We start from the raw sequence: 22,911 nt of genomic DNA, 5'->3' as shown, positions 1-22,911 counted from the left end.
AGCCATCAACCTTCCTGCCTTTCCTGACTTCTTCTGCATACAGTCCCCTCTACAAGTCGTCCATTGATCAGTCAAGCACTGTATAGAGCTATATGTCGTGCTCCCTCAAAGTCCTAGCAATTCGGCTCCGGCAGTCGATCTTCTGGCTGGCATCAGCCATGTACTCCGTATAGGTGCTGATCTTACCATGCCTGGATATTTCATGCGCGCAGATCGACAAGGCTGGTATCGAACTCCACCACACACGGCACGCTCCCCTCCTTTATAAACCGCCATGACGTCGACGGATGTTCGCATTTCAGCCAACAATGTCATCATACTGCTCGCATGACTATATACCCTGAATGCAATACGCCTTCGTCCTCGACTCTTGTTTACCACGACGACTACAACCACATTGAGCCTTTGGGAGCCAACGCCTACCATCAAGCGATCGTAGGCAGTATACCGGCAATAATCAGCGGCTCAATCGAACCATACTCCACTATGGCTTCTCGATCGCCCACATTGCGAGCGTCGTCGGACCCCTTCGGTCCTGACGCGGAGAAGGATGTTCAAACTCTCGACAATTCCAACCTTCATGGCGCTGCTCGTCCCGACATTGCTCCAGGTGCTGAGAAGCGGCGTCGCTCTTCTCTAGGCGCAGCGTTTCGTCGGCAAAGCGAATATAAGGAAGTGGACCCGTTTGATGACGAAGATGGCGATGGCGTGAAGTATCGGACCTTGAAGTGGTGGTACGCATCAGTCTTGCTATGAAGAAGTTCGGATGCTAACATGTAGAAACAGGCAATGCAGCATGAGTATGTCCTTCTGAGGCACTCCAGAGTCAAATTAATGGTTATCTCCACACAGTTATGATTGCAGAGACCATATCCTTGGGCATTCTGTCTTTGCCCTCCGTTCTTGCGACAATTGGCATGGCTCCTGGTGCAATCCTGATCGTGGGTTTGGGGGTCGTGGCCACATACTCTGGCTATGTAATTGGACAATTCAAGATGGCGCATCCATGGGTAAGCCTTAAGCATTCTGTCCTGCCGTGAATCTTCTGACATTTCCCTTTGCAGGTTCACAACATGGCTGATGCAGGCTATGTGTTATTCAAACCCGTCGGTCCTCGCTGGGCGACCGTGATGCGAGAAGTCTTCGGGGCAGCTCAAACGATTTTCCTGATCTTCAGCATGGCAAGTCATATTCTGACCTGGACCATTTGTCTTAACACTTTGACCAATGGAGCCGCATGCACGATCGCCTGGGGGATCGTAGGCTTGGTGATTTTCTGGATCTGCGACATCCCTCGAACCCTCCAGAAAGTCTCGTGGCTCTCGTGCGCCAGCTTTCTCAGCATCACCACCGCCGTAATTGTCTGTATGGCCGGCGTTGGTGCCAGAAATCCGTCTCATGGCCACTTCCATGCAACACAAACAGCGACTTTCGCTACGGCGTTCCTCAGTGTAACAAACATTGTCTTTGCATATGCTGGACACGTTGCCTTCTTCAGTTTCATCTCGGAGATGCGCAATCCCGAAGATTTTCCCAAGGCTTTGGTCCTCTTGCAAGTCACGGATACCGCCATGTACTTCCTCATCGCCATGGTGGTATATGCCTATGGTGGAGACCAAGTCGACTCGCCTGCACTTGGTTCTGCGGGGACCGTCATTGGAAAGGTCGCCTGGGGTCTGGCTATCCCAACCATCATTGTTGCTGGTGTCATTTATGGGCACGTCGCCTCTAAGTACATCTATGTGCGTCTGTTCCGTGGTACGAAGCACATGTCGCAACGAACGCTCTTGTCCGTGGGCACCTGGCTTATCATCACCTTGACGGTTTGGGTCATTGCATGGATCATCGCGGAATCTATTCCCAACTTCAACGACTTGCTGGCTCTAATTTCCAGTCTGTTTGCCTCGTGGTTCACCTATGGCATCTCGGGAGTTTTCTGGTTGTTCATGAACTGGGGTCAGTACACCAAGAATTGGAAGAAGATCGTTCTCACCATTGCCAACGTGGGCTTGTTCGCAATGGGTTGTGGGATCTGTGGAATGGGCTTGTACGCCAGTGGGTATTCTATTCATCAGGAGTCGAGTGGGAGCAGTTGGACTTGTATGAGTAATGCTCAGTGAGCTCGGAGGCTCTCCTCATGCGGCCTGCATGCATTGAGAACTGTAACAACACTTATCATCTGTATTAGTAGTAGGCCTAAAGATAGGGATGGAGCTGCACTTTCTTGACGAAGAAGTGATTTGCCTTCTTCATAGGGACCTTGTGGTTGGACCACCGTCTGTTAATATTCGTAATAAAAGCGCTGTGTGCATTCTCATCCATCACTTTGCCGTGAGTCTGGGCACAATCTGTCGTGAACAATACTACCAATTGCTCTACTTTGTCAAGATGTCTGGACACAAGCGAAAGACTCCATCTGACCTGTCATCCGGTTCACAACCTGGAAAAGTCACAGGCGTGCATGCGAAACGACGCGCGAGCAATGCGAAGATGCCTTTTGAGGCTCAGCAACCAGCCAAGGCTGCCGCAGGGCCAAATCCAATACGATCAGGGCCCGGTTCGCCTATTGCGCCTATGACCAGCGCCAACGACGCCCAAATTCGTTCAAACGGCGCCCGGCTAGACGAGCTCGGCGGTAATCAGAGTCCCGCTCAATTTTCCAAGAACCAGAACCAGTCTAGAAAATTCGACAAGGACGATAAGAAGCATGACAACGAAGCCGTGCAGTCAAATTCCCACAATCTTCTGTCAAGAACAATAAGTGGCAGACTGAATCATTCCGTTACTCGTTCGACGTCTTACAAAGATCCTCTCCCGCATCTCGCCGAAGCGTCAAAAGTTGACGTTGACAGCAGCCACTCTGGGCACCCTAGGCAGTCTGGGCCTGCTCCTCTCACTGAGGCAAACCTTCGGCATCTCTTACGCTCAATCGACAAGGAGAAGGAGGGTAGCGGCAGCGGCAGGAGATCTGAGCCGCAGCTACTCGTACAGCCCGTGTCAATACCCGTCCCAGTGTCAGAGCCTCTGTCCCGTCTGTCTCTGCCTCCGCTGGGTGCGCCCCACTCCAAGTCGACAGCCGCAGCCGACTTGAATTCGACTGGTGCAAAATTCAATTCATCTTCGCCCATGCGGAAGTCAAAATCTCCCAAAAAGCAGGACAAAGACAGAGACAAGAAGAAGTCGGCAAAACACGACACTGACACCCATCCATTAAATCTACCTCCCGATCAATTGCGCAAACTCACAGCCAGAATGGCAAGAGAAGAGGCTGAGAGACAATCTATGTCTATGGACCGAGAAATCCCAGGAACAACTGATAAAGACTCAATACCGAACGATTCCTCGCAGCCTGCGACCCCTTCACAAGATGCACCCGGTGCTTTTCCAGACGAGCCTGCTACAAACGGCGTCAATGGCCACAACGAGAGAAGTCCTACACCCCCACCACACAAAGTCACTCCTGCGCCGAAAGTAGACCCAGAAGCCTGCAAGGCCGCAGGTAATAAATTCTTCAAAGCGAAGGATTATGATAAAGCAATCGTGGAATACTCAAAAGGTATGGTAAAACATGTCCTTTCAACAAACTTCTGGCTGACAAATTCTTCTAGCTGTTGAAGCAGATCCTACAAATCCCACCTACCTGTCCAACCGAGCCGCAGCCTACATTTCTGCGAATAACTATAGCCAGGCACTCGGTGACTCATTACAGGCCAGCAGATTAGACCCGAACAACGACAAAATCCTGCACCGTCTCGCTCGAATTTACACATCATTAGGCCGACCACAGGATGCCTTGGACACATATGCAAAAATACCGAATGCCTCGGCGACAGATACCGCAGCCGCTCGGAAAGCATTGCAATCAATAGAATTGGCAGAGAAGCAGATCAATTCCGAAGATGGCAACGGGAATATGGCGCTATGGAGCATCGAGCAGGCGAAGCAGACCCTCGGACGGGACACACCCACGCCACGAAGCTGGCAGATACTGAAAGCCAAGGCAAACCTCAAAGTAGGCACTGCTAATGCGCTAGGCGAAGTCCAAGCCATCTCTCAGTCCCTCATGCGCGAGAACGGAATGGATGCCGAGGCAATCGTCCTTGCCGCACGGGCGATGTACCTGAGAGACGAGAAAACTGGGGGCGGCAAGAGCGACTACGAGCGTGCAGAGGATTACTTTCGACAAGCACTCTCATTAGATCCCGACAATACCGACGCCCGAAACAACTTGCGGACGATGAAGAAACTAGACCGGGCCCGGACATCGGCGAACGATATGTTTAAGCGTGGGAAGTACCATGACGCTGTGGAAGCGTACTCCGAAGCTCTCACGATCGACCCAAGCAATAAAGTTACCAACGCGAAATTATTGGGCAACCGCGCCACGGCCCGCATTAAGATCAAAGAATTCGATGAGGCGAAAGCAGACTGTGACCAGGCACTCAAGCTCGATCCGACGTACACCAAGGCACGACGCTTGCGGGCCAAAGCAACAGGGGAATCGGGCGACTGGGAGCAAGCGGTCAAAGACTACAAGGCACTGCTCGAGGACAACCCCCAGGATCAGGAACTAAACAAGGAACTGCGGAATGCTGAGCTTGAGCTCAAGAAGTCCAAGCGCAAGGACTACTACAAGATCTTGGGCGTGGAGAAGGATGCCGGTGATAAAGACATTGAGCGCGCATACAAACGTAAGGCGGCGGTACTGCATCCAGACAAGACGCAGGGTGATAAGAAGAAGGAAGAGGAGTTCAAAGACTGCTTGGAGGCGAAGGAGACGCTGCTGGATCCGCAAAAGCGGCAAATGTATGATTCTGGCGCCGATCTAATGGAGCCCGGCATGGGCATGGGCGGTGGTTTCCCTGGAGGCATGGGCGGCTTTGGTGGGATGGGTGGGATGGGTGGTGGTGGTGTCCAGATCGATCCGGAGATGCTGTTCAATATGATGAACGGCGGTGGCGGCGGTGGGTTCAGATTCAGTACGGGTGGTGGTGGACCAGGAGGCTTCTCAGCATTCGGTTGAGATGAATATTACACGTGGACTGGAAGGAACGCGACGACTCAAGCTCGCGTTGAGCGAGAGGTGCGCAATGCAGGCGAGTCCCTCTCGATTAGGGGCTGTATGTGGCAAAGCCGCTGAGACCAGATCGAAACTCTGCCATTGCCTGGATTGTGTAAGACTATCACACTGCAACGGGCAGTCAGACAGCAGACGGCGGCAGGCCGAGTAAAGTCGAGAGCAGGTCGACTTTGCATTGCAGACACGAACAGCCTGCCTCCTTGTGCACCAAATCTTGGATACTCTTCAGCTTCACGAACCGAACATCTGCATCTACACCCACGTTACCTTCGTCCCTTCAAATCAAACGATGAATTGGGACACACAAGCTCCAGATCTGTGAGAAAAAAGTAGAAAGCACATAGCGTGGTTGGCAAGCATTGCATTGCGAGGAGTTTCTTTCCCTTCAGAGGTCGAAAGTACAATCTTCGAACCGATCTATCTGCATGGCGTGCCACGGCATTGGGTGTTGGCGTTCTGGTATCTTTGTCATATTCCGGGCCGATATTCGATCATTGCATATATCATGAACTGGATTGAATGGGCCAAAGACTTGTAGAAGGGCAATGGGACATGGCCAAGATGATCACACTGTGTCACAGGAAAGAGAAGCTTCGTGCTGCAGTACGGACAGTAAGCCATCGGGACTCGTCATGGTCGTCTAGTAGTAGTCAGAGCGTCCGCGGCAAGTCGAATCAATTATGCCGCCGTTCAAAGACAGCAAGTCGAGCTTGCAGCGGCATGCATTCGCAACTATCCATGCTTCATCCATACCCAAGCCGGTCATCGTATCATCAACCCAGCACAGGCCGACACTCACTTAATCCTCATCGTCATCCCTGGCCGTCCGTCTCGGCCTCCCTCTGCTTCTCTGTGCTTGGCCTCGGCGTGACGATCCTGCTTCAACCTGTTCTTCCTCGACGGCTTGATCGTCGATTTCTTGCTCACGATCGGTCCCTGCCTCGTCCCCACCGACCTTGATTCCCAAACTCCGCGAAAGCTTCGCATTCAACTCGTCCTCCTCGATCTTGACAACCCTCCGCCTCTGCGGCTGTTCCCCTTCGCCTTCATCGTCCTCATCACCCCCACCCTGCCCACGACGGTCCGGCAGCTCTTCCAGACCCAAATCCACAGCTCCATATCCGTATACACTCCTTACCAGCCCGGCTACACCGTTGACTCCAACCTCAATCTTGCCCCTGGGCCCGGGCACCCATTCCATCACCTCCTCACCCAAACTCGTATCTCGGCGCTTTTCGACATACCCTTCCCTGACCATGCGTTGTAGCAATTTCTCCAGCGCGCCGAAGGGGGTATATGTATCCGCGTTCACCCTTTTGAGGTATCTATTCAACTTCTGGTCCGTCAAGGCCTTGTTGTTCAGATAAATCAGCGCGAGAACGAACGTGTACATCGCCGTGTAGCTTGCTTCGGTTTCCAGAGTCGGCGCTCTTGTGGGCTGGACTATGACCGGGTCGTTTTTTAGGGCGGTCGGCAACGTCGAGAGAAGGATCCATGATTTGGAAGATGTGGTGTTGTTGGACGTTTTCGACGTCTGCGTGGCCTGGTTCCGTCGGTCTTTGAGGCTGGTCTTCTCTTTCGAGGGGAGTTCCACCAATTGCATGCCGAATGTGTCTCTCAGCGTGCGCTGCGCGGAGGCGAATACATTCTTGAAGGACCGGCCGTGCGCGTTCGAGTCCTTGAAGACCTTGGCGGATATGTCGCTGCGTCGGAGCGGCGTACGCGCGTACTCGGTCGACAGCGCCAGACGGACGAGTTTCTTGACTAGCGTGGACTCGGAGTTCGTGGTGTGCGAGTCTGAGGCGGCGGCCGAGGAGGAGATGCTGGATGCGGCGGATGTGGTTGATGAGGAGCGTTGACGTACGCGTCGTGCTTGGGTTTGTGGTTCATTGTCGTCCGATTCTGATGCGGAAGCGGAGGGAGGGTCGTCGCGAGATATGGCGTCGGAGCGGCGTTTTGGAGGCATTGTGGGGAAGTGTGATGGCCGGACGAGATGGAATGGGGGTTGTAAAGGTGTTGTCAACAGGGAGCTCAGGAGTGTTGGTTTGGACGCTGAAGGAGACGATGGTCGCAGTTTCAAGAAAGCCTGCAGCCTCGTCGCGTCATGCGCGTCTTAATTGGATGCTTGGCGGACGAGGCTGGGCTCTGTTCTGTGTATGAACGCCGTTCACGATGTTCTTTAATTCATCCCTATCTGCAATCCATGCCAGGCATCACTACGCTTAATCGGCCGACCGTATAATACAGCACTGATACAGCACTGATGTTGTTGCAGGTACCAAGTAAAAGAAACCACTCATCCCAACTATGCCGAGTTTATTCAAGTCACATCCACAAATGGATGCTCGACGGCATCATTGTGCTAGCTTCCCAATGCTGCACAATTGATACCGATGCTTGCGGATGTCATCCCTATTTGCAAGCGCTGATCACAGCTCCTGCACTTCCTCTCATCTTCTTCCAGGCTCAATTGACAATCCTGCCACTCTGGCAACAAAATCGCCTGTATCGTCTCTGCTGTCTGCCTCCCCCATTCAGCGAGCCATATGTTCCCTCTCAACCAATGCAGAATTACCCCATAGTTCGCTACCATAGACAGAGCCAGCGGCTCGCCGGTGGCCAGTACTTGGAGGAATCCTGCTGGCAACATTACCGGGAAAGTCGAGATAGGAGCTTCATGAGCCAAGCTTTCGGCCGAAGCAAGCTCGATATTCAAGCGCAGTGCTGCGAGTGACTCGACGTACACCTCACGCTCAGGAGATGCAGTCGCCAACACCCGCTCCAAGAGTTTCGCGAGCACGTCTTCCACTCGTTCCGACAGTTTCGGCGTCGGTCCCGCGAGAGCACGTTTCATCTGTCTAAACAGAGGACTCAACCGCCCATTTATCAGCCGTTCGAAACTTGTTTTGGCGACAGTGCCAGTCCCACGAAGCAACGTCAGCATCTCGACAATATTATCCAACGGACTAGCCGAAGATCCCGCTGTGACACGCTGGAATCCAAAAGCGTACAGGACTATTAGGCCAGAGAAGATAAAGAGGGCGTCAACGTTGTGGCCGGTGATGTTGAATGACTGTTGATTGAAAATCTGGATCGCGCAAGTGTGATGATGCATGGCAAGGCCGATGTGTTTGTCGCGAGCTTGTGCTTCACCAGCATCCATTGACAACAGGGCTAGATGAAGCGAGCTCAAGCCTAGCATTCCATGCAAGAGAAAATCATGCTCGAAGGCCATTTCGGGCACATAGTGGCGCATAATGGTGAGTCCTTCGGGCGTGGGAAGGATCAGGTCGGCTATTGTCTCGCAGGTATATCGATCATCATGGTGCATCAACCTCAGACGGTCGCGCTCGGACGGGTCGAAATATCGTCGTGGCGTGATATTAAACGTCGACGTGACAGGACTGATAGAGGTGTGCAGACCGGAGCTGGAAGACTTTTCCTCTGATCCAGACCTGGAGCGTACGAGGGAATTCGATCTCCATGCGGCTTTTGCTTCGGCCTTTTTCGACCCATCAACGATGATCAGGTCCGGCTCAAGCGAGTTCAACGAACAGCTCTGGCCGGTTCGGACACATCTACCACAGACTGGCTTTTCCTCATCACACTGCAGACCAGGAATCAGGCAAGTGGAGACTACAAGGTAGGCTTCGAAGATGACGGCAGGAAAGGAACTCACCTTAGTCCTGTTCTTCTTACATTGAATGCAGCCACGCCGGCTTTTCGTGTGGAAACGCCTCTGAGACGTCGGCATAACCCGGGTGGACAAGAGTGCTATGACAAGAGTGCGGCGAGAGAACAGTACAAAAACTAGTAAGCGGCCTTTTCTTTTGGACAACTGGCGCTTCTATGCAGCAACCAAGTCGCTGGACTGATCGATGGAGCGAGACAAGACACAGGAGAATGATCAGTGTCGGACCCATCGAGACTGGTTAGCCTTTACGAGCACGAAGTACGAGGTAAGGTTAGTCCTTGTCAGGCGCGCAGGCCGGGGTAGATCTTATGAAATGGTCTACTGGCGGCCCCAACACCACTAACCCGAAAGCAGTATCTTGTTCGCTGTACGGTCGGTGTATCCACCTGGAATGCTTGTTACTCAGCCCTATAAGGGATAAGAACAATCCCACGGCCGCTGCAAACCACTTTCACGATCTTTTCGTCTTTAGCCCGACATTCACCTTTCCTGTAGGCTCAGCTCAAAGCCTCAGCATAGAAGGCGTTCCGCATCGTTGGCTTGTCGGGACTGTCAGTCGCCTCATTGGCATCCACAGCTGCCTCAAGTACTGTACCACCCTGCACATCGAAAGCGCAATGGTCCGACTTTCCGACGTCAAAGCCGCCAACGCCGACTTCGTGGCATCCCTCAGTGAGCCTCTGGTCGGTGTCTTCGTGGGCGGCACGTCGGGCATATGCGAGTACGCGCTTCGCTCTCTCGTATCCAACGCTGCATCTGTGGGCAAGTCCAAATCCAGGAATATTGATCTGCGGATATACATTGTCGGCCGCAATGCCAAAGCCGCTGATGTGACGATCGCCGACTGCCGCAAACTATGTCCTCAAGCCAACTTCACCTTCGTCCGAGCGAAAGACCTGGCCCTCCTGAAAGATGTCGACCGGGTCTGTGAGGAGATCATCAAATTGGAGACCGCCGCGAACGGACCGCATAGTAAGCCTAGAGTAGACGTGCTGGTGATGAGCCAGGCTGGCTCGATATTCGTCACGCGCAAAGGTTCGTCTTTCTTGCCCCAGGTTGACACTGCCGTTCCCCTTTTGCAGGGCCCTCTCCTCCTCCTCCTCCTCCTCCTCCTCCTCCTCCTCCTCCTCCTTAGCCGGCACCCGTGGAGCTGCAGCATGCATTGGGCTGACACACAAAACGTGAAAGCACAGATACGACCGAAGGACTCGACAATCTCATGTCCCTAATGTACTATTCTCGCATGCGCTTCATCGACCGGCTGCTCCCACTCCTCGTCGAATCTCGCTTGCCTCCCGGTGGCGGCGCAGCACACATAATCTCCATCTACGCGCCCAAGACCGAAGGCCAACTATTCGCCGACGACTTATCTCTTCGTCAACCGGGCCATTTCACTTACATGAACGCGCGCTCACACATTGCGTACTTCAAAACGCTGTTCTTCGAGAAACTCGTCGCACAGTATCCCGGGAAATTGAGTTTCTGCCACGTATTCCCCGGCCTGGTGCACACGCCTGGGTTCAAGAACCCCGAGTTACCGACCTGGTTCAAGGTTGTCTTTCCGATCGTCGGACGCCCGCTGATGTGGGTCTTTGGCACGTCACACGCCGAGGCGGGCGCGAGGACATTGTTCCTGGCGACACCGAGGTTTCCGGCAAAAGGGGCCAGAGAAGACTCCGATGTGGCCGTTGGCGCGGACGGGCAGAAGGGGAGTGGAGTGTATACGGTCTGGTCCGATAGCGAGACGATGTCGAGAGAGGAGGTGTATAAGAAGACGGGCGTGGACAAGGAGGAGCTGAGGGAGATGGTATGGAAGCATACGATGGGGGCGTTTGAGGACATTGAGAAGGGGAATGTGTTCACAGGCTGAAAGATCGAAAGAACTTGGAGTCATTGGTTTGCTTGCATTCTTGCTTGCTTGCTTTGCTACTTATCGCAGGCTAGCATCTCAGATGCGCGCAGGCTGATGGCCCATATTTTGTCGTATATACTAAGCCTGTGCTGTTGGTGTTTGTTGTCCATTTTGGGTGTCAGCAATGGCCTTGATCCATTATCACCAGCACAGTGGCAATAAGCCGCAGGAATTACACAGACATATTTGGTAGGAATTCGACTTGGTGGGTCCAATGTCGCAGCATGTCAGAGAGTAGAACAATTGTCACAGGATCACAGTATCACAGTTTCGGTCGAGGACGAGGGCGGCCAGGCTGCCTTCCGCTACAAGTTGGGCAACGATTGACGGTGTCTGTCCTGGTGGAAGTTTGGATTCGACACACCCGTCTTCCACATGCCTCGATGCCGACGTATTGAGTGTGGCCGCATCGAAATTGGACTTGTTTCTGTACACACATCTTTCTTGGTGTGGAAGTGAACTTTGTGAGTCTTGTCTGAGGGTGGTTAACAGTCAGGTGTCGGTGTCGAAAACTCTTCGTGTTGTCAAAGAGGCCCGTCAATTCGATACACGTCCGGGATTCACCTTTTGAGAGGATCGGTAGCGCAGGCGTATGTTTAGCAATATCCGTATCCGTATCGTCTCGGGAATGGAAGCTTGAGTCTGCTGGTTATTTGAGTTGTTGTTATTGTTGCTCGAGGCTGTGATGTCGTGATGCCAGAGTAAGTATTCCAAAGGTCGAGGATGGAAGATTTATATAAACTTGCCATCCAGCGAACGCGTTTGTGCATGCTTGACTCCCTGTCGAACGTATCGAACGAACACTAGTATGAGTGGTGGTGTCGTTTCCTTCCATTTTCTCATGACGGAGCAGATACTACGTTAGTAGATTGGAGTCATTTTTGCCTGGAGTTTTGACATCCTAGTACTAGTACCAGTGTGTTTGCTCCTTATCGTCGCGTGTGAGATGACACCAGACACCAGACACCAATCTTTGTACGATCACCTCATTGTTTGATTGTTGCATGCTTGCAATCGAGTTGGCCCTTGGGCATGTGGAGTAGTAGTAATGACATGAGTTGACGCCATAAGTCTGACACCTGCCGGATTGAAGAGCAGTGAGTCCTGTCGAAGGAGCCAGGGAGGAAGGTTCAAGCTGCTTGAGTCGACGACAACACTTCAAACGGGAGCACGGGGACGATGGATCGGATGAGTTGATCTAACTAGCGGCTTTAGTAAGAGCAATGGCGCCTTTGCCAACCTCAGATCAGAGAGGGCTTTCATATGTAGATCAGCATTTCGGGCCGTAAATTGGTCGAGAAGGAGGGTTTGGGAGGATACTAGGTTCGTCGTGACAAGAACATCCTATGGGACAATTGGAAGCACGCAGGCCAGTCTATGGTTGACTCCGAGGACTCTGAAATCTATACCTTCGATCTCGACATTAGCAATCACGTCCCATCAGGTGGCGACCTGATATGAGCACAGGCCCGGAGACGAGGAGAAAGGAACATGAAAGTTGGAAGTCTTCGTCATGGCTACTTTAATTCGCCTTTGTCGAGGGCGAAACAAAAGTCAGTAGATGGTCTTGATCGACCACTACAGTATGTACACTGGTCTTCGCAGACCACTGGCCCCTATGTACGTGCTCTAGCATCTTTTTTGGACAGTCGCTCTCCAAGACAGATGTGCTCAGTGCCTCTCGTGCTTGTCGTGCCTCTCCTCGTTTCTGACATCTTCAACGATCTCCTGCTCGGCGTGGTGAACCTGCATCTTTTCGTCGACGTGGATCGGCTCGACGGAATCGCCAAAGAGCTCGCCAATGTCCTCCAAAGACCGGCCTTTCGTCTCGGGGAAATAAAGCCAGATGGCGATGGCGATGACGGTGGTAACGGCGATGAACACGATATAATACCTCCAGCCAATCGCGGCGAACGCGGTGGGCGCGGCCTGGAGGAAGATGATCGTAGCCACGAATAGGCCGGAGATACTGACCGCCAGGCCCTTTGCGCGGACAGGGGTCGGAAAGATCTCGGCGGCGTAGATGTACGACGTGGCGTCACAGGTCGACGAAAAGAAGAGGATGTGAAGGAAGAGGAAGAAGACGGCTGCGGAAGCGAGACCTCTGTCTCCTGTCTTGTCGAAGCGGTCGACAGTGATACATTCGCCGATCAAGGCGATGACGCATCCTGCATAGCCGATGATGAGCATTCGACATCGACCGACTCGGTCGACAACCAGGGAGTTGAGCAGGTTGCCGAAGGGGCAGACCGAAATCCAGCCGGACTGAATGAGCAGCTGTTGGACGGTGTTGAAGCCGAGAGACGAGTACAGAGAAGGTCCGTAGTTGTTGATCACGAGAGTGCCTGTGATGGTGGTGCGTTAGTATGAATTTGAACTGTTGAAACATATTGGAAGGCACGCAAAATCTACTGACCTGTGCCCTGGCATCCGAAGAGGACCAGAAATCCCATGATGCATCGCTTGCGCATATGAGGCAGTCTGAGTAGATCCATCAAGGACAAAGCCTCTGTGCGTTCGTGCAAAATCTGGCCTTGAAGCAGTTTGAACTCATCCTGGATGGCCTCCTCGTTGTTGACAATGTTGTCGCTCTTCTCTGCGCGTACGGCCTTGAAGGCTTTGTAGGCATCCTCGACGCGGTCGCGATCGATGAGCCAACGAGGACTCTCGGGTAGGAAGAGGACACCGATGGCGAGGCAGAGAGGTGGCAAGCACTGGATGGCCAAGGGTAGACGCCATTGGGCACCACTGGCATTCACAAAGTAGAAGCCCAGTCCGATCCAACTGGCAGAGGTGTAGCCGACACAGATCAAGACGCCGTGCATGCCGACGAGCAGCCCTCGAATACGTGGTGGCGACATTTCTGATTGATACAGCGGGACGAGGCCGACGAGGGCGCCGATGCCGAAGCCAGTGATGAAACGCATGACGAGAAACATGGCAATGTGGACGGAGCCAGCTTGCAGCGCGCCACCAATGACGGTGACCACCGAGTATAACAAGAGCGCCTTTCTTCGGCCGAGCAAGTCGGGGAATGTGATCATGGAGAGGGAGCCAAACAGGCCACCGGCTTGGTACAAGCCATTGATGGCGCCTATCAGTTGGGTGGCATTCGAGCCTGTGTCGAGCTTGAAGTATGCGATGAAGGTCGGCTGCCCAAGGGTGGTCGCGATGATACTGCTGCAGTAGCCGTAGGTGAGCGAGCCAAGGGCAACGAAAAGGACAATGAAGAACCGGACGGCCGACGGTGAGAGAACCATTGTCGCGGTTGGAGGTGTGAAAGTACCACTTGTAATATAGATAGTTGAGGAAGTCTTGATGGAGTTGGAAGAAGCAGTCTGGGGAAGTTTGGGGTCCGGGGCAAAACTTATAGACCTTTGATCAACGGCATCTTCCCCTTACCCTCGGTACTGGCGAGAGGGGAATAATAAGTATATCTTGGTGTTGTAAAGTTAGGAGATACGCCCATCAAAGTCAAAGGGCCACTCGGACCCATGGGCCGCTTCTCTGGAGCTGTGCGCCGTGCCAAATCATGGGGATGTGCATGGGATGTGCTCTCACCGACTGCCAGCGGGGGAAAGATTGGCCCCTTGTGGCATGATCAAAGCGGTACTGCGCGTTGTGGAGGATAGTCTCCTGTTAGAGAGGAGTCTAGATTGCCCACAAAGAGGACTATGGTATTGCCACCAATCAAGTCGTCCAGTGGCATATCATTCTTATAAGGTGCGGCGGGGAATTCAAGTCAAGTCGAGTCGAATCGGTGGAACAATCCGAAAAATTGGTGGGGTTTCCCATGGTTGTTGGTGTCCCTGTCCGATGATCGGTATGAAGCAAGGAAGGTGAGGAGACTCCTCGTATTAGGACTGGAGCCGATGGCCACACGATCCTGAAGAAGCCGAAGAAGTAGGGCAAAGACTCCGTAGAAGCACTGATATCTGCGATGGCCAGGAGAAGGACGGAACATCTCGAAACGTACAGCTCGAGAGTCGACTCGTCGTCTTCCAGGGCCCCGCTCTTCGTTCCTCGCTAAGACAAAATCTCGAGAGCGGATGTCAAGCTTTCTCGAGACCTTACCCCAGCCATGCCCAGCACACCCCAGATACCACGTTTCCGAGAGACTGGAGACTGGGTTTTCTCCTGCTCAAGGGTTTGCCACTGATGGGAGGCACATGGCGAACGGGAAAGTCGCCCATCTGCTCGAAGCCCATGTTTTGACACCGTTGAGAGTCTGAGGGACTCTCTGATCCTGCTTCTGTGGTTACACGCTGTCCCCTGTTAAGAGGCCGTTGATGAATGATACTCCGTAATCCTGATGGTTTTGCGGGAGCTGAAGAACGCCCGTGAGTCCGTGAGTCTGGAGAATCCCCACAAGCTTGGAAAGCCGGATCGTCGTCTGCGATGATGGAGACGAGCCACGCTTCTGCGAACATGCGAAGGGACCAACATCGTTAGCGGCAGGCATCATGGCGGCCTCGGTCTCGCGCGAGGAAATGGTGCTCGTGAAGGAGCGACTGACGCGGCGACGGTTTGGTCAATCTTTCGGACAGGTGGCCGCAGTCGAGGCAATCTTCACGGCGTCGGTGGCCGCGCCGACTGGAATCTAGTTCAGGGGCCGGTTTCGCTGTCTCGCCGTCTAGCTTCGGAAGTACCACTCACACTATTGTCGGCATCCTGGGCCTCATCCTCCATGGTCGTGACACCTTTTCGCATTGACCAATCCGCACGCCCAAGTTGGCAATCATTATCATTGTCGAAACCAGCGGCTGAAGGGCTGTTCGCACGATGGAGCCTGCGTCATCGCAGAGGCCGCATGCTGGAGATGACCGGAGCACAAGCGCCTTGATATTCCACGTGGACACCAGTACTAGTAGGTCTATCGCGATTCTGTACTGTCGCATTGCCTTAGAGTGTTCGTCGACGACTGTGTCCATACTCAGCTCCTTAAACCTCACTGTTGGCAGATGAGCGTTGAGACTTCATGATCTTTGAAAAAACGAAGTCACTACAGAGACGGAACTGTCGATTCATCCACTCGGCACAATGGAGGCAGTCGTTTTCAATGGTCCTTGGAGGATTGACATCGAACGTCGACCCAAGCCAACCCTTGCCGAACCTACAGATGCAATCGTGAAAGTCACGACGGCCGGAATATGTGGCTCGGAATTACACATGTATCGAGGGCACCAGAAGTCGGGGACAGGGCATATAATGGTAAGTTCTTTTGTTCGATGCACCACTCTCTCCAACGAACCGCAGGATTCGGTGCCTGAGCCTGGGCCTGAACATTGAAGTCCGAAGACCTGTTCCTTAATGTCAACTTCAACAACGCTTACTGACTCTCCATTTCAGGGCCACGAGTTTGTAGGATATATCGAAGAAGTGGGCTCAGCGGTGCAGCATTTCGAAGCTGGCCAGAAAGTCGTCTGCACGTTCGCACCCGTCTGGTAAGCCCACTCTCCATCTTGCTCTCCACTCGGTATGTACCATCTAAAGCCTTAATAGTATGTCCTGCTTCTTTTGCCAGAACGGGTACACAAACCGCTGCCCCAAAGGTCTGGCACCTTTTGGCACGCAGGGGCTGGCAGGCGGACAAGCAGAATACGTGCGAGTACCGTATGCAGATGGGACACTTCAGCGTGCTCCCGAGAGCGTTCCTGAAGAACTCTTGGTCATGATGTCCGACATCTTCCCCACAGGCTATTACGGCGCCATCAGGGCCATTGAATACTTTGGGCCGTCATCGGGTCTTATCAATGGCGATGCACAATCACATACTAGTACCACCACCGCGGCCACTCACGCTTCAAAGTCACAACCATTATCATCTGCAGTCTTTGTCTGTCTGGGCTGTGGCCCGGTCGGGCTCTGCGCAATTCTCACTGCACGATCGAAAGGAGTACGAACAATCTACGTGGTTGATAGCGTCGACGACAGGCTGGAGCAAGCGGCCAAACTAGGCGGTATCCCGCTCAAGCTTGGCAAGGACGATATACCAGCCATCATTCAAGAAGCGACTGACGGCCGTGGAGCAGACGCAGTGGTGGAAGTGGTCGGAAACACGACCGCTCTGAGATCGGCATTCGATCTTCTGCGGCCCGCCGGCGTGCTGTCGTCGCTCGGCTTTCACCAGGGAGATCTCCCGTTCACGGCTCTGGAGTGCTATCAGAAGAGCTTGAAGTAAGTTGGCCAGACGTATAGATGACATGGCTGAATAGTTACTAATTTGCCGTAGCATCAACCTAGGCCGTGCCCCTGTTCGCACAGTTTTCGACGAAGCCCTCGAAGTTCTAGCCGCCAACAAGGACAAAATGTCGAGCATGATAACACACCGTCTACCGTTATCGGAAGCAGCCAAGGGATACGAGATGTTCGAGAAGCAGCAGGCGCGGAAGGTCATCTTGATACCAGGGCGGCAATCACAGTGATTCAAATGTATTTTTTGGTTGATAGAAGACTTTCTCCTCGGCCTCCGTATACTGTAAAAAATAGTTTTGCGTACTGTAGATCTCGCAAATTCATCCGGGCATCTACTGACTTACAATATTGTAACTGTCAGCAGACTACTCCGTAAACAAATCGGGATCACACTGTATTCCATTGTGCATTCTGCTCCTGGACCTCCTTGGCAAGCCGAAACTCCAAGCATACCTAGGCAAGGATAAACATATCTTACCAAGCACACCTAGGTAATGTGTAGGCTTTCCGACCGAGAGTCAGGCCGGATGTCTCCTCCTCCTCAAGGGGCAAAAGACGGGCTTTGCCTTGTCCGTCGGAGGTGGCACCGAAGCAGTGGGTAGCCGGGATCTGACCAGGTCAGCTACCCACTGCTTCGGCTGCATGTGCCATCCACCACTCAAGGGCTGAGCCAAGTGCCGAGTCCTTACGAACCAGTAGTACTGTAGGACCTTTTGACCGCCATCACGTCTAGAAGCCAGATCCGGATTCACAACTTGTCTGGGCATTGAAAGGCACTGGACGTCTCAATCTTGATCGGACAGACATCGACATACAGGATCTGATAACAGTCAACCAGTGTTGAGTGTCAGGAGCATAAAGTGTTACGAGTACCTTTAGACAGTGGCGAGGGTGACTTGGGGCCCTCTAACAGCACTTGCTCATCGGTTGCAACTCCTTGGGTGTATTTCAAGCCGACATCTTTCTACCTACACAGTACCTGAAATAAGTGTTGGTCTTCGTCAACGCCGCAAACTTGCCCAACAATATTTGGTACCAATCCTACTAAAACCACCCTTTGCTCGGAAGACGACCAACAACCGGGAGAGTTTGGAAGTTCGAAGCAGTCAAACCAGCAACCACAATCACTCAATTCCCGACCTCAAAACCGACAATAAGTCACCATGATATCCAGACGCCCCTTGCGTGTAGGCAATGTCTCTGGGGCGACTGGCGACATGCCAACCGCAATGGCCCGCATGGTTGCCGAGCCCAACATCGACATCATCACCGGCGACTGGCTATCCGAGATGAACATCGCCTGGAACGCCATCACCAAATCCTCCAACCCAGACCTGGGTTACGAAGAAGGCTTCTTCACCCAGCTGTCCGAAAACCTCGACACCATCATACAAAAGGGCATGAAAGTCATCACCAACGCCGGCGCGCTCAACACGGCCTCCCTCACTGCTAAAGTCCGCGACCTATGCGCGTCTCGAGGGTACCACAACACCATTGTCGCCGCCGTCCTGGGTGACGACATTTCCCATCTCCTGCGCGATCCAGCCCGGCGCCAATCACTGAACCTCTCCTTCCCACATCTGGACCACACCGACCGCAGTCTAGGCGATTGGGACCTCACACCCTTCTGCGGCAACGCGTACATTGGCTGTCGGGGCATTGTCGAGGCCCTCAACGCCGGTGCCCAAATCGTCATCTGCGGCCGCGTGACCGATGCCTCGCCCGTCATGGGCGCCGCTGCATGGCACTTCGGCTGGCCACTTGACTCACCCAGTCATTTTGACCATCTCGCCGGCTCTCTTTTGGCAGGCCACCTTATCGAATGCGGCGCATACATCGTCGGCGCCAATTTCTCCGGGTTCAAAGACTTTCTGCCGGAATTGGTCGACGTTGCATTCCCCATTGCTGAAATCGACGCCGAAGGACGGTGCGTGATCACCAAGACCACGACCGGTGGCGGGCATGTTACGCCCGAGACCGTCAAAGCACAAACTCTTTATGAATTGCAAGGTCATCTGTATCTGAACCCAGATGTTGTCGCAGACCTATCACAAATTCGCATCGAGGCCGAACCAGGCACAGTTGACCGCGTCCGGGTATCCGGTGTGAAGGGTCTCCCACCTCCACCAAGCACGAAAGCCATGTTCGCCGCGCCAGGCGGGTTCCAAGCCGAAGCGACCTTTTTCATCAATGGGCTCGATGTCGATGCCAAAGCAACTATGATGCGAAACCAACTCAAGCACATTTTCCGAAACCACAAATTCACCAAGCTTAGCATCGAGCAGTACGGCAGTGAAGTCGAGAATCCAGATTCACAGCAAGCCGGGACTGTCCAACTTCGAGTGTTCGCGCAAGCACGGCGGAAAGAGGACATTGACGCCAAACATTTTAAGATTCCTATTTATGCATTAAGAATGCAGAGTTATCCAGGGTACCACATGAACTTGGACTTCCGCACGATGGATCCGAAGCCGTTCATGGAGATCTTTCCCGCGACGATCCCGCTGTCTGCGATTGAACTCAGCGTCGACGTGGGCAATGGAAAGGTCATGGATATACCTTCACCCACACGGACGGCGGAGTACCCTGCACAACGGCCCAGCTATGAGACAAGTGACCCAGTCGATCTTGCGAGTCTGGGCGCAACGACAACAGCGCCGCTGGGAAGTGTTGTGCATGCGCGCTCAGGGGATAAGGCCGATAATTCGAATATTGGGTTCTTTGTACGGCATGAGGATGAGTATCCGTGGCTGAAAACGCTCTTGTCTGTCGAGAAATTGAAGAGCTTGTTTGGGCGGGATTGGTTGAAGGCTGATCCCGATCGAAGGGTCGAGAGGGTCGAGTTTCCAAATATTCTGGCCGTGCACTTGTAAGTCCAGTCTTTCGTTTGGTGAAGAGTTGAGCTGATAGATCGAACAGTCGTGTGCTTGATAATCTCTCGGGAGGGATTGCTTCGTCGGACAGAATAGACGGCCTGGGTAAGGGTATTGGTGAGTATTTGAGGAGCAGACATGTCGAGATTCCGACGAGATTCTTGGAGCGTGGGTGGATTTAGCCGTGTTCGGGATGAGATGCAGCAACAGGAGGGTGGCGTCGCAGTGTAGTAGATGCGACTTGAAGTCTGTGCATGACGAGAGGTATTTCTGCCGGGACCTTGAGTACAGTTTGTCGTTCTCAATATTTCTGCGAATGGCTGCTTGGGACGGGAAACGGTGCACGCCTGCGTGCGCTGGAGCCTAATCGGGTAAGTTGACCACAGCGCCAACAACGTAATAAAGAAGGAGAATGACAATGTCTGTGGGCTTGAGGGCGAAGGCGTTTAGACATTTTATATCTTCGTCCCATAGTCCCACGTCTGCCTATGTCCAAGCCCGTCGACGTCGAGGTCGGGGGGAGGCTGAGGCGTACTTGGCCACATAAGCATTACAGTTGCTGTGGGAAGCCGAGCCTTCGACAGTTCAATGTGCTAGGCCTGGAAAACTCTGGTCCAGGGATTGAATCTCGTACAGCCAATCCTGTGACACCTGCATCATGGAGACATTTCCGAAATCATAACTTGTGTACAGATTCTGTAGGTCATCAAAGCATTCTTGATAGCTAAAGTCGATGTCATTTGGAGTCATCGAAGGGAATGATTGCTGTGGCTGCATTGCAGGAGTCATATTCATGCCTGACATGGGTTGGGTCGGTACAGCATACTGAGTGGTGGCAGGGAACGCATTGCGTGACTGTGCTTGGAACTCGATCACATCAGTTAGTAGAGCGTCACTCAGGCGCCCATAGACTTGGTGAGCATTGCGAGCTGTACTCCAGCGCTCGGATACTGCCACGAGGACGTTGGAGCAATCTCGAGTGGTGTTGACTATCTGATTGATAGTCGGATCCGTCGCCAAACAAGCATGTGACTGATGATCGATCGTTCCGCGCAAGTGCCGGCGCCGGTTTTGGAAGTGTGATCGTACTGCGTAGATGTACGATAGTCCGGCAATGAAGACGCCGTGGAGTGTGATACATGAATAGTTGATGCGACGCGATTTGTGGAGATATGCATAGATGCTGATGGATTTTTGGGCTGCCTCGAAGATCCTTTGAAGAGTTTGATTGTTCTGAGAGACCTCGTGCAGGGAGGGTGATGGCCGGTAAAGCATCAAGATCCCGTTCTGGTACAAGAGGTCATACCATTCCCGAGACCTAAAGCTTGATCTATCCGAGTCGCTCGGAAATGCGCCCAAAGGCAAGCCAAGGATGTCTGAACGCCAGGCCTCAAGCTCTTCCGTGAGTTGACGGCGCACCGCTTCATAGTCAAATGTTGCTGTCATTCTCGACTTGATAACATTGTGCAATGAACTCAGGATTTTGCCACAGATCAGCCGGTAGCGCACAATGTGAACGAAGATGGCGGTGCGTAGCTGCCAAGGAGGGCTTCCAATGGGTTCGGTGGGAGACAGATTGTTGTCCGGGCTTACAACAATATGTGCTTCGGCACGAGGTAGCTCCGTGTCAAAGTCTTCCAGATGGATGGCGAGTGGCCGTCCTAGCGTGATACTTGTGACTCGGTCCATGGCCACCACGCACCAAAAGCATCTCCGTTTCACCTCTGACATTTCCAGTGCAGCTTCATCGGGACCGGTTGCGCCTTCTTCGGGGGCGTAGTAGACAGACTCCCGGTGCAATCCAAGTTCGAAGCACATTCTTGCGGCAATGCCGACCAGATGCCATAAGCTAGCAGATGCATCGTAAAGACCGCTTCCAACCCTATAGTGACAGATCAAGAGGATAGCTTGGAGCGCATCCAAGCCCCCCTTCCCGAGAACAGGTCCCAATCTACTCATGGCACGATCGTGATGAGTTTCAGCATCAGGCATCACTTGCCAGTCGAACTTCGAGACTTGAGCAGTGGCAATGGCGAGGACCATGTCTAAAGTAAAGGCTTCGACTGGCTGTCTCCTGTAGAAATCATCGTCGTTGTAGACTGCCTCGAGGGTTTGAAGTAGTTTGCCGGCGTGTAGAAATGGGTAGGATAGGTGGTCATGTGCTAGGTATGCTGAGACCAGACTCCTTGCCAGCATGCTTGGAGGTAAAGCGGAGACATCTGGAGTGAGGGTGCCGGCACGAGCAACGGAACTGAATCTGCGTGCTGCATTGTAGTGATCATCGTCTTGGACACCACGGCCTTTTGCTCGATTGTCAGCTTGGAGAAGACTGGCAAGAAGTAGGCCACTAGCTGAGCCCAAAAACTGCCGTTCTCCGCCAGCACTCAAGCTGAGGAATGAGACTTGACTGGCGACCTCGTTGTTGTTTGAATTGTGGTTGTTATTTGCAAATTCCGTTGTGGACGATTGACTGGTTGAATGTGGGCGTCCGTTTGCAGTTGAAGTATTGAGACTTGCGCGGTGGTTGGCTTCTCTCAATTGACTGGTCAAGGCCTCATTCTTGGCCTCCATCTGGCGCAATCTTCTTTCAAGCTTTTCCATATCCTGGCGTCGAATCGCAGGATCGCGAGTAGTGTATACGCATGGTGTATCGGCCTTGACACATGATGAACATGCCGGCTGAAGTTTGTCACAGCGTGCTTTGCGTTTGTGACAACGATCGCAAGCGATGTGTTTGGACCCGTCGTCTGACATGTTGATTGAGAGATGGTGATGGAAGGCAACAAAGTCGAGCCATCAGACTACCAGGATGAAGAGGAATACCACTTGCACCACTTGCAGTGTGGTAGTAATCAGGTAAGTAGTGAAAGGGCTGGTTGCTGGGGAAGAGATTCGAAGCCTCACCTAGGCGTAGCTAATTGGCCGTGCGCATGGGCTTTGATGGGCTTGATCGTGGGGTTTGGGGAAGCCATTTGGTGTCCGAGGTAGCCGTCAGTGCCTTCGGATCGCCTGGCCAATGACCGTTTCCTGCTTGTCATACCTATCACTTGTTCTTAGCAAGTATGTCGAGTTGGCGCCTGTGAGGAGCATCAAAGTCATCAGGGACAATCCTGAATGAGTGGTTCTGAGGAAGATGCGGCCTGTGGACGCTGAGAAT

General features: G+C 53.0%; 9 protein-coding genes across 10 annotated transcripts; 5 read left to right on the top strand and 4 right to left on the bottom strand.

Moving 5' to 3' along the window:
- Positions 1-486: 486 nt before the first annotated feature.
- On the top strand, positions 487-2,120 carry PV05_11782 (uncharacterized protein; the record flags this gene model as incomplete). The annotated part of the gene is made up of 3 exons (XM_013455297.1): positions 487-734; positions 827-1,010; positions 1,065-2,120. 3 exons carry the CDS (start codon positions 487-489, stop codon positions 2,118-2,120), a joined length of 1,488 nt encoding a protein of 495 aa, XP_013310751.1.
- A 268-nt stretch (positions 2,121-2,388) lies between these two features.
- On the top strand, positions 2,389-5,710 carry PV05_11781 (uncharacterized protein; the record flags this gene model as incomplete). The annotated part of the gene is made up of 2 exons (XM_013455296.1): positions 2,389-3,556; positions 3,609-5,710. The coding sequence occupies 2 exons, from the start codon at positions 2,389-2,391 to the stop codon at positions 5,021-5,023; spliced, it is 2,583 nt and encodes an 860-aa protein (XP_013310750.1). The 3' UTR covers positions 5,024-5,710.
- Positions 5,711-5,879: 169 nt separating this feature from the next.
- On the bottom strand, positions 5,880-7,046 carry PV05_11780 (uncharacterized protein; the record flags this gene model as incomplete). Its single annotated transcript, XM_013455295.1, has 1 exon — positions 5,880-7,046. The coding sequence occupies one exon, from the start codon at positions 7,044-7,046 to the stop codon at positions 5,880-5,882; it is 1,167 nt and encodes a 388-aa protein (XP_013310749.1).
- Positions 7,047-7,442: 396 nt separating this feature from the next.
- Positions 7,443-8,834, bottom strand: PV05_11779 (uncharacterized protein; the record flags this gene model as incomplete). The annotated part of the gene is made up of 1 exon (XM_013455294.1): positions 7,443-8,834. The coding sequence occupies one exon, from the start codon at positions 8,832-8,834 to the stop codon at positions 7,443-7,445; it is 1,392 nt and encodes a 463-aa protein (XP_013310748.1).
- Positions 8,835-9,391: 557 nt separating this feature from the next.
- On the top strand, positions 9,392-10,644 carry PV05_11778 (uncharacterized protein; the record flags this gene model as incomplete). The annotated part of the gene is made up of 2 exons (XM_013455293.1): positions 9,392-9,809; positions 9,968-10,644. 2 exons carry the CDS (start codon positions 9,392-9,394, stop codon positions 10,642-10,644), a joined length of 1,095 nt encoding a protein of 364 aa, XP_013310747.1.
- Positions 10,645-12,185: 1,541 nt separating this feature from the next.
- Positions 12,186-13,946, bottom strand: PV05_11777 (uncharacterized protein; the record flags this gene model as incomplete). Its single annotated transcript, XM_013455292.1, has 2 exons — positions 12,186-13,031; positions 13,103-13,946. 2 exons carry the CDS (start codon positions 13,944-13,946, stop codon positions 12,358-12,360), a joined length of 1,518 nt encoding a protein of 505 aa, XP_013310746.1. The 3' UTR covers positions 12,186-12,357.
- A 1,574-nt stretch (positions 13,947-15,520) lies between these two features.
- On the top strand, positions 15,521-17,111 carry PV05_11776 (the record flags this gene model as incomplete). 2 transcript variants are annotated; one of them, XM_013455290.1, is made up of 5 exons in its annotated part: positions 15,521-15,595; positions 15,648-15,897; positions 16,036-16,130; positions 16,189-16,863; positions 16,919-17,111. In XM_013455290.1, exons 2-5 carry the CDS (start codon positions 15,727-15,729, stop codon positions 17,109-17,111), a joined length of 1,134 nt encoding a protein of 377 aa, XP_013310744.1. In that variant the 5' UTR covers positions 15,521-15,595; positions 15,648-15,726. The 2 variants fall into 2 exon arrangements, with proteins under 2 accessions (XP_013310744.1, XP_013310745.1); XM_013455291.1 differs by having other exon boundaries at positions 15,521-15,897.
- Positions 17,112-17,816: 705 nt separating this feature from the next.
- PV05_11774 (uncharacterized protein) lies at positions 17,817-22,586 on the bottom strand. The gene has a single exon (XM_013455288.1). The coding sequence runs from the start codon at positions 22,506-22,508 to the stop codon at positions 20,340-20,342; it is 2,169 nt and encodes a 722-aa protein (XP_013310742.1). The 5' UTR covers positions 22,509-22,586; the 3' UTR covers positions 17,817-20,339.
- PV05_11775 (uncharacterized protein) lies at positions 17,857-20,189 on the top strand. The gene is made up of 2 exons (XM_013455289.1): positions 17,857-19,750; positions 19,801-20,189. The coding sequence occupies exons 1-2, from the start codon at positions 18,045-18,047 to the stop codon at positions 19,934-19,936; spliced, it is 1,842 nt and encodes a 613-aa protein (XP_013310743.1). The 5' UTR covers positions 17,857-18,044; the 3' UTR covers positions 19,937-20,189.
- Positions 22,587-22,911: the final 325 nt, after the last annotated feature.

This window comes from Exophiala xenobiotica, assembly GCF_000835505.1.
Source record: "Exophiala xenobiotica strain CBS 118157 unplaced genomic scaffold supercont1.7, whole genome shotgun sequence".
Classification (NCBI taxonomy): Eukaryota; Fungi; Ascomycota; class Eurotiomycetes; order Chaetothyriales; family Herpotrichiellaceae; genus Exophiala; species Exophiala xenobiotica.
The sequence above is the reverse complement of the archived record's forward strand: the minus strand, read 5'-3'. Positions and strand labels throughout refer to the sequence as shown.

What these genes read in the sequence shown, in the direction of transcription:
- PV05_11774 (XM_013455288.1), bottom strand. Translation starts at nt 22,508, where the DNA reads ATGTCAGACGACGGGTCCAAACACATCGCTTGCGATCGTTGTCACAAA.
- PV05_11775 (XM_013455289.1), top strand. Translation starts at nt 18,045, where the DNA reads ATGATATCCAGACGCCCCTTGCGTGTAGGCAATGTCTCTGGGGCGACT. An exon ending in AATATTCTGGCCGTGCACTT is followed by an intron (nt 19,751 to 19,800) that starts GTAAGTCCAGTC and finishes TAGATCGAACAG; the next exon opens with TCGTGTGCTTGATAATCTCT.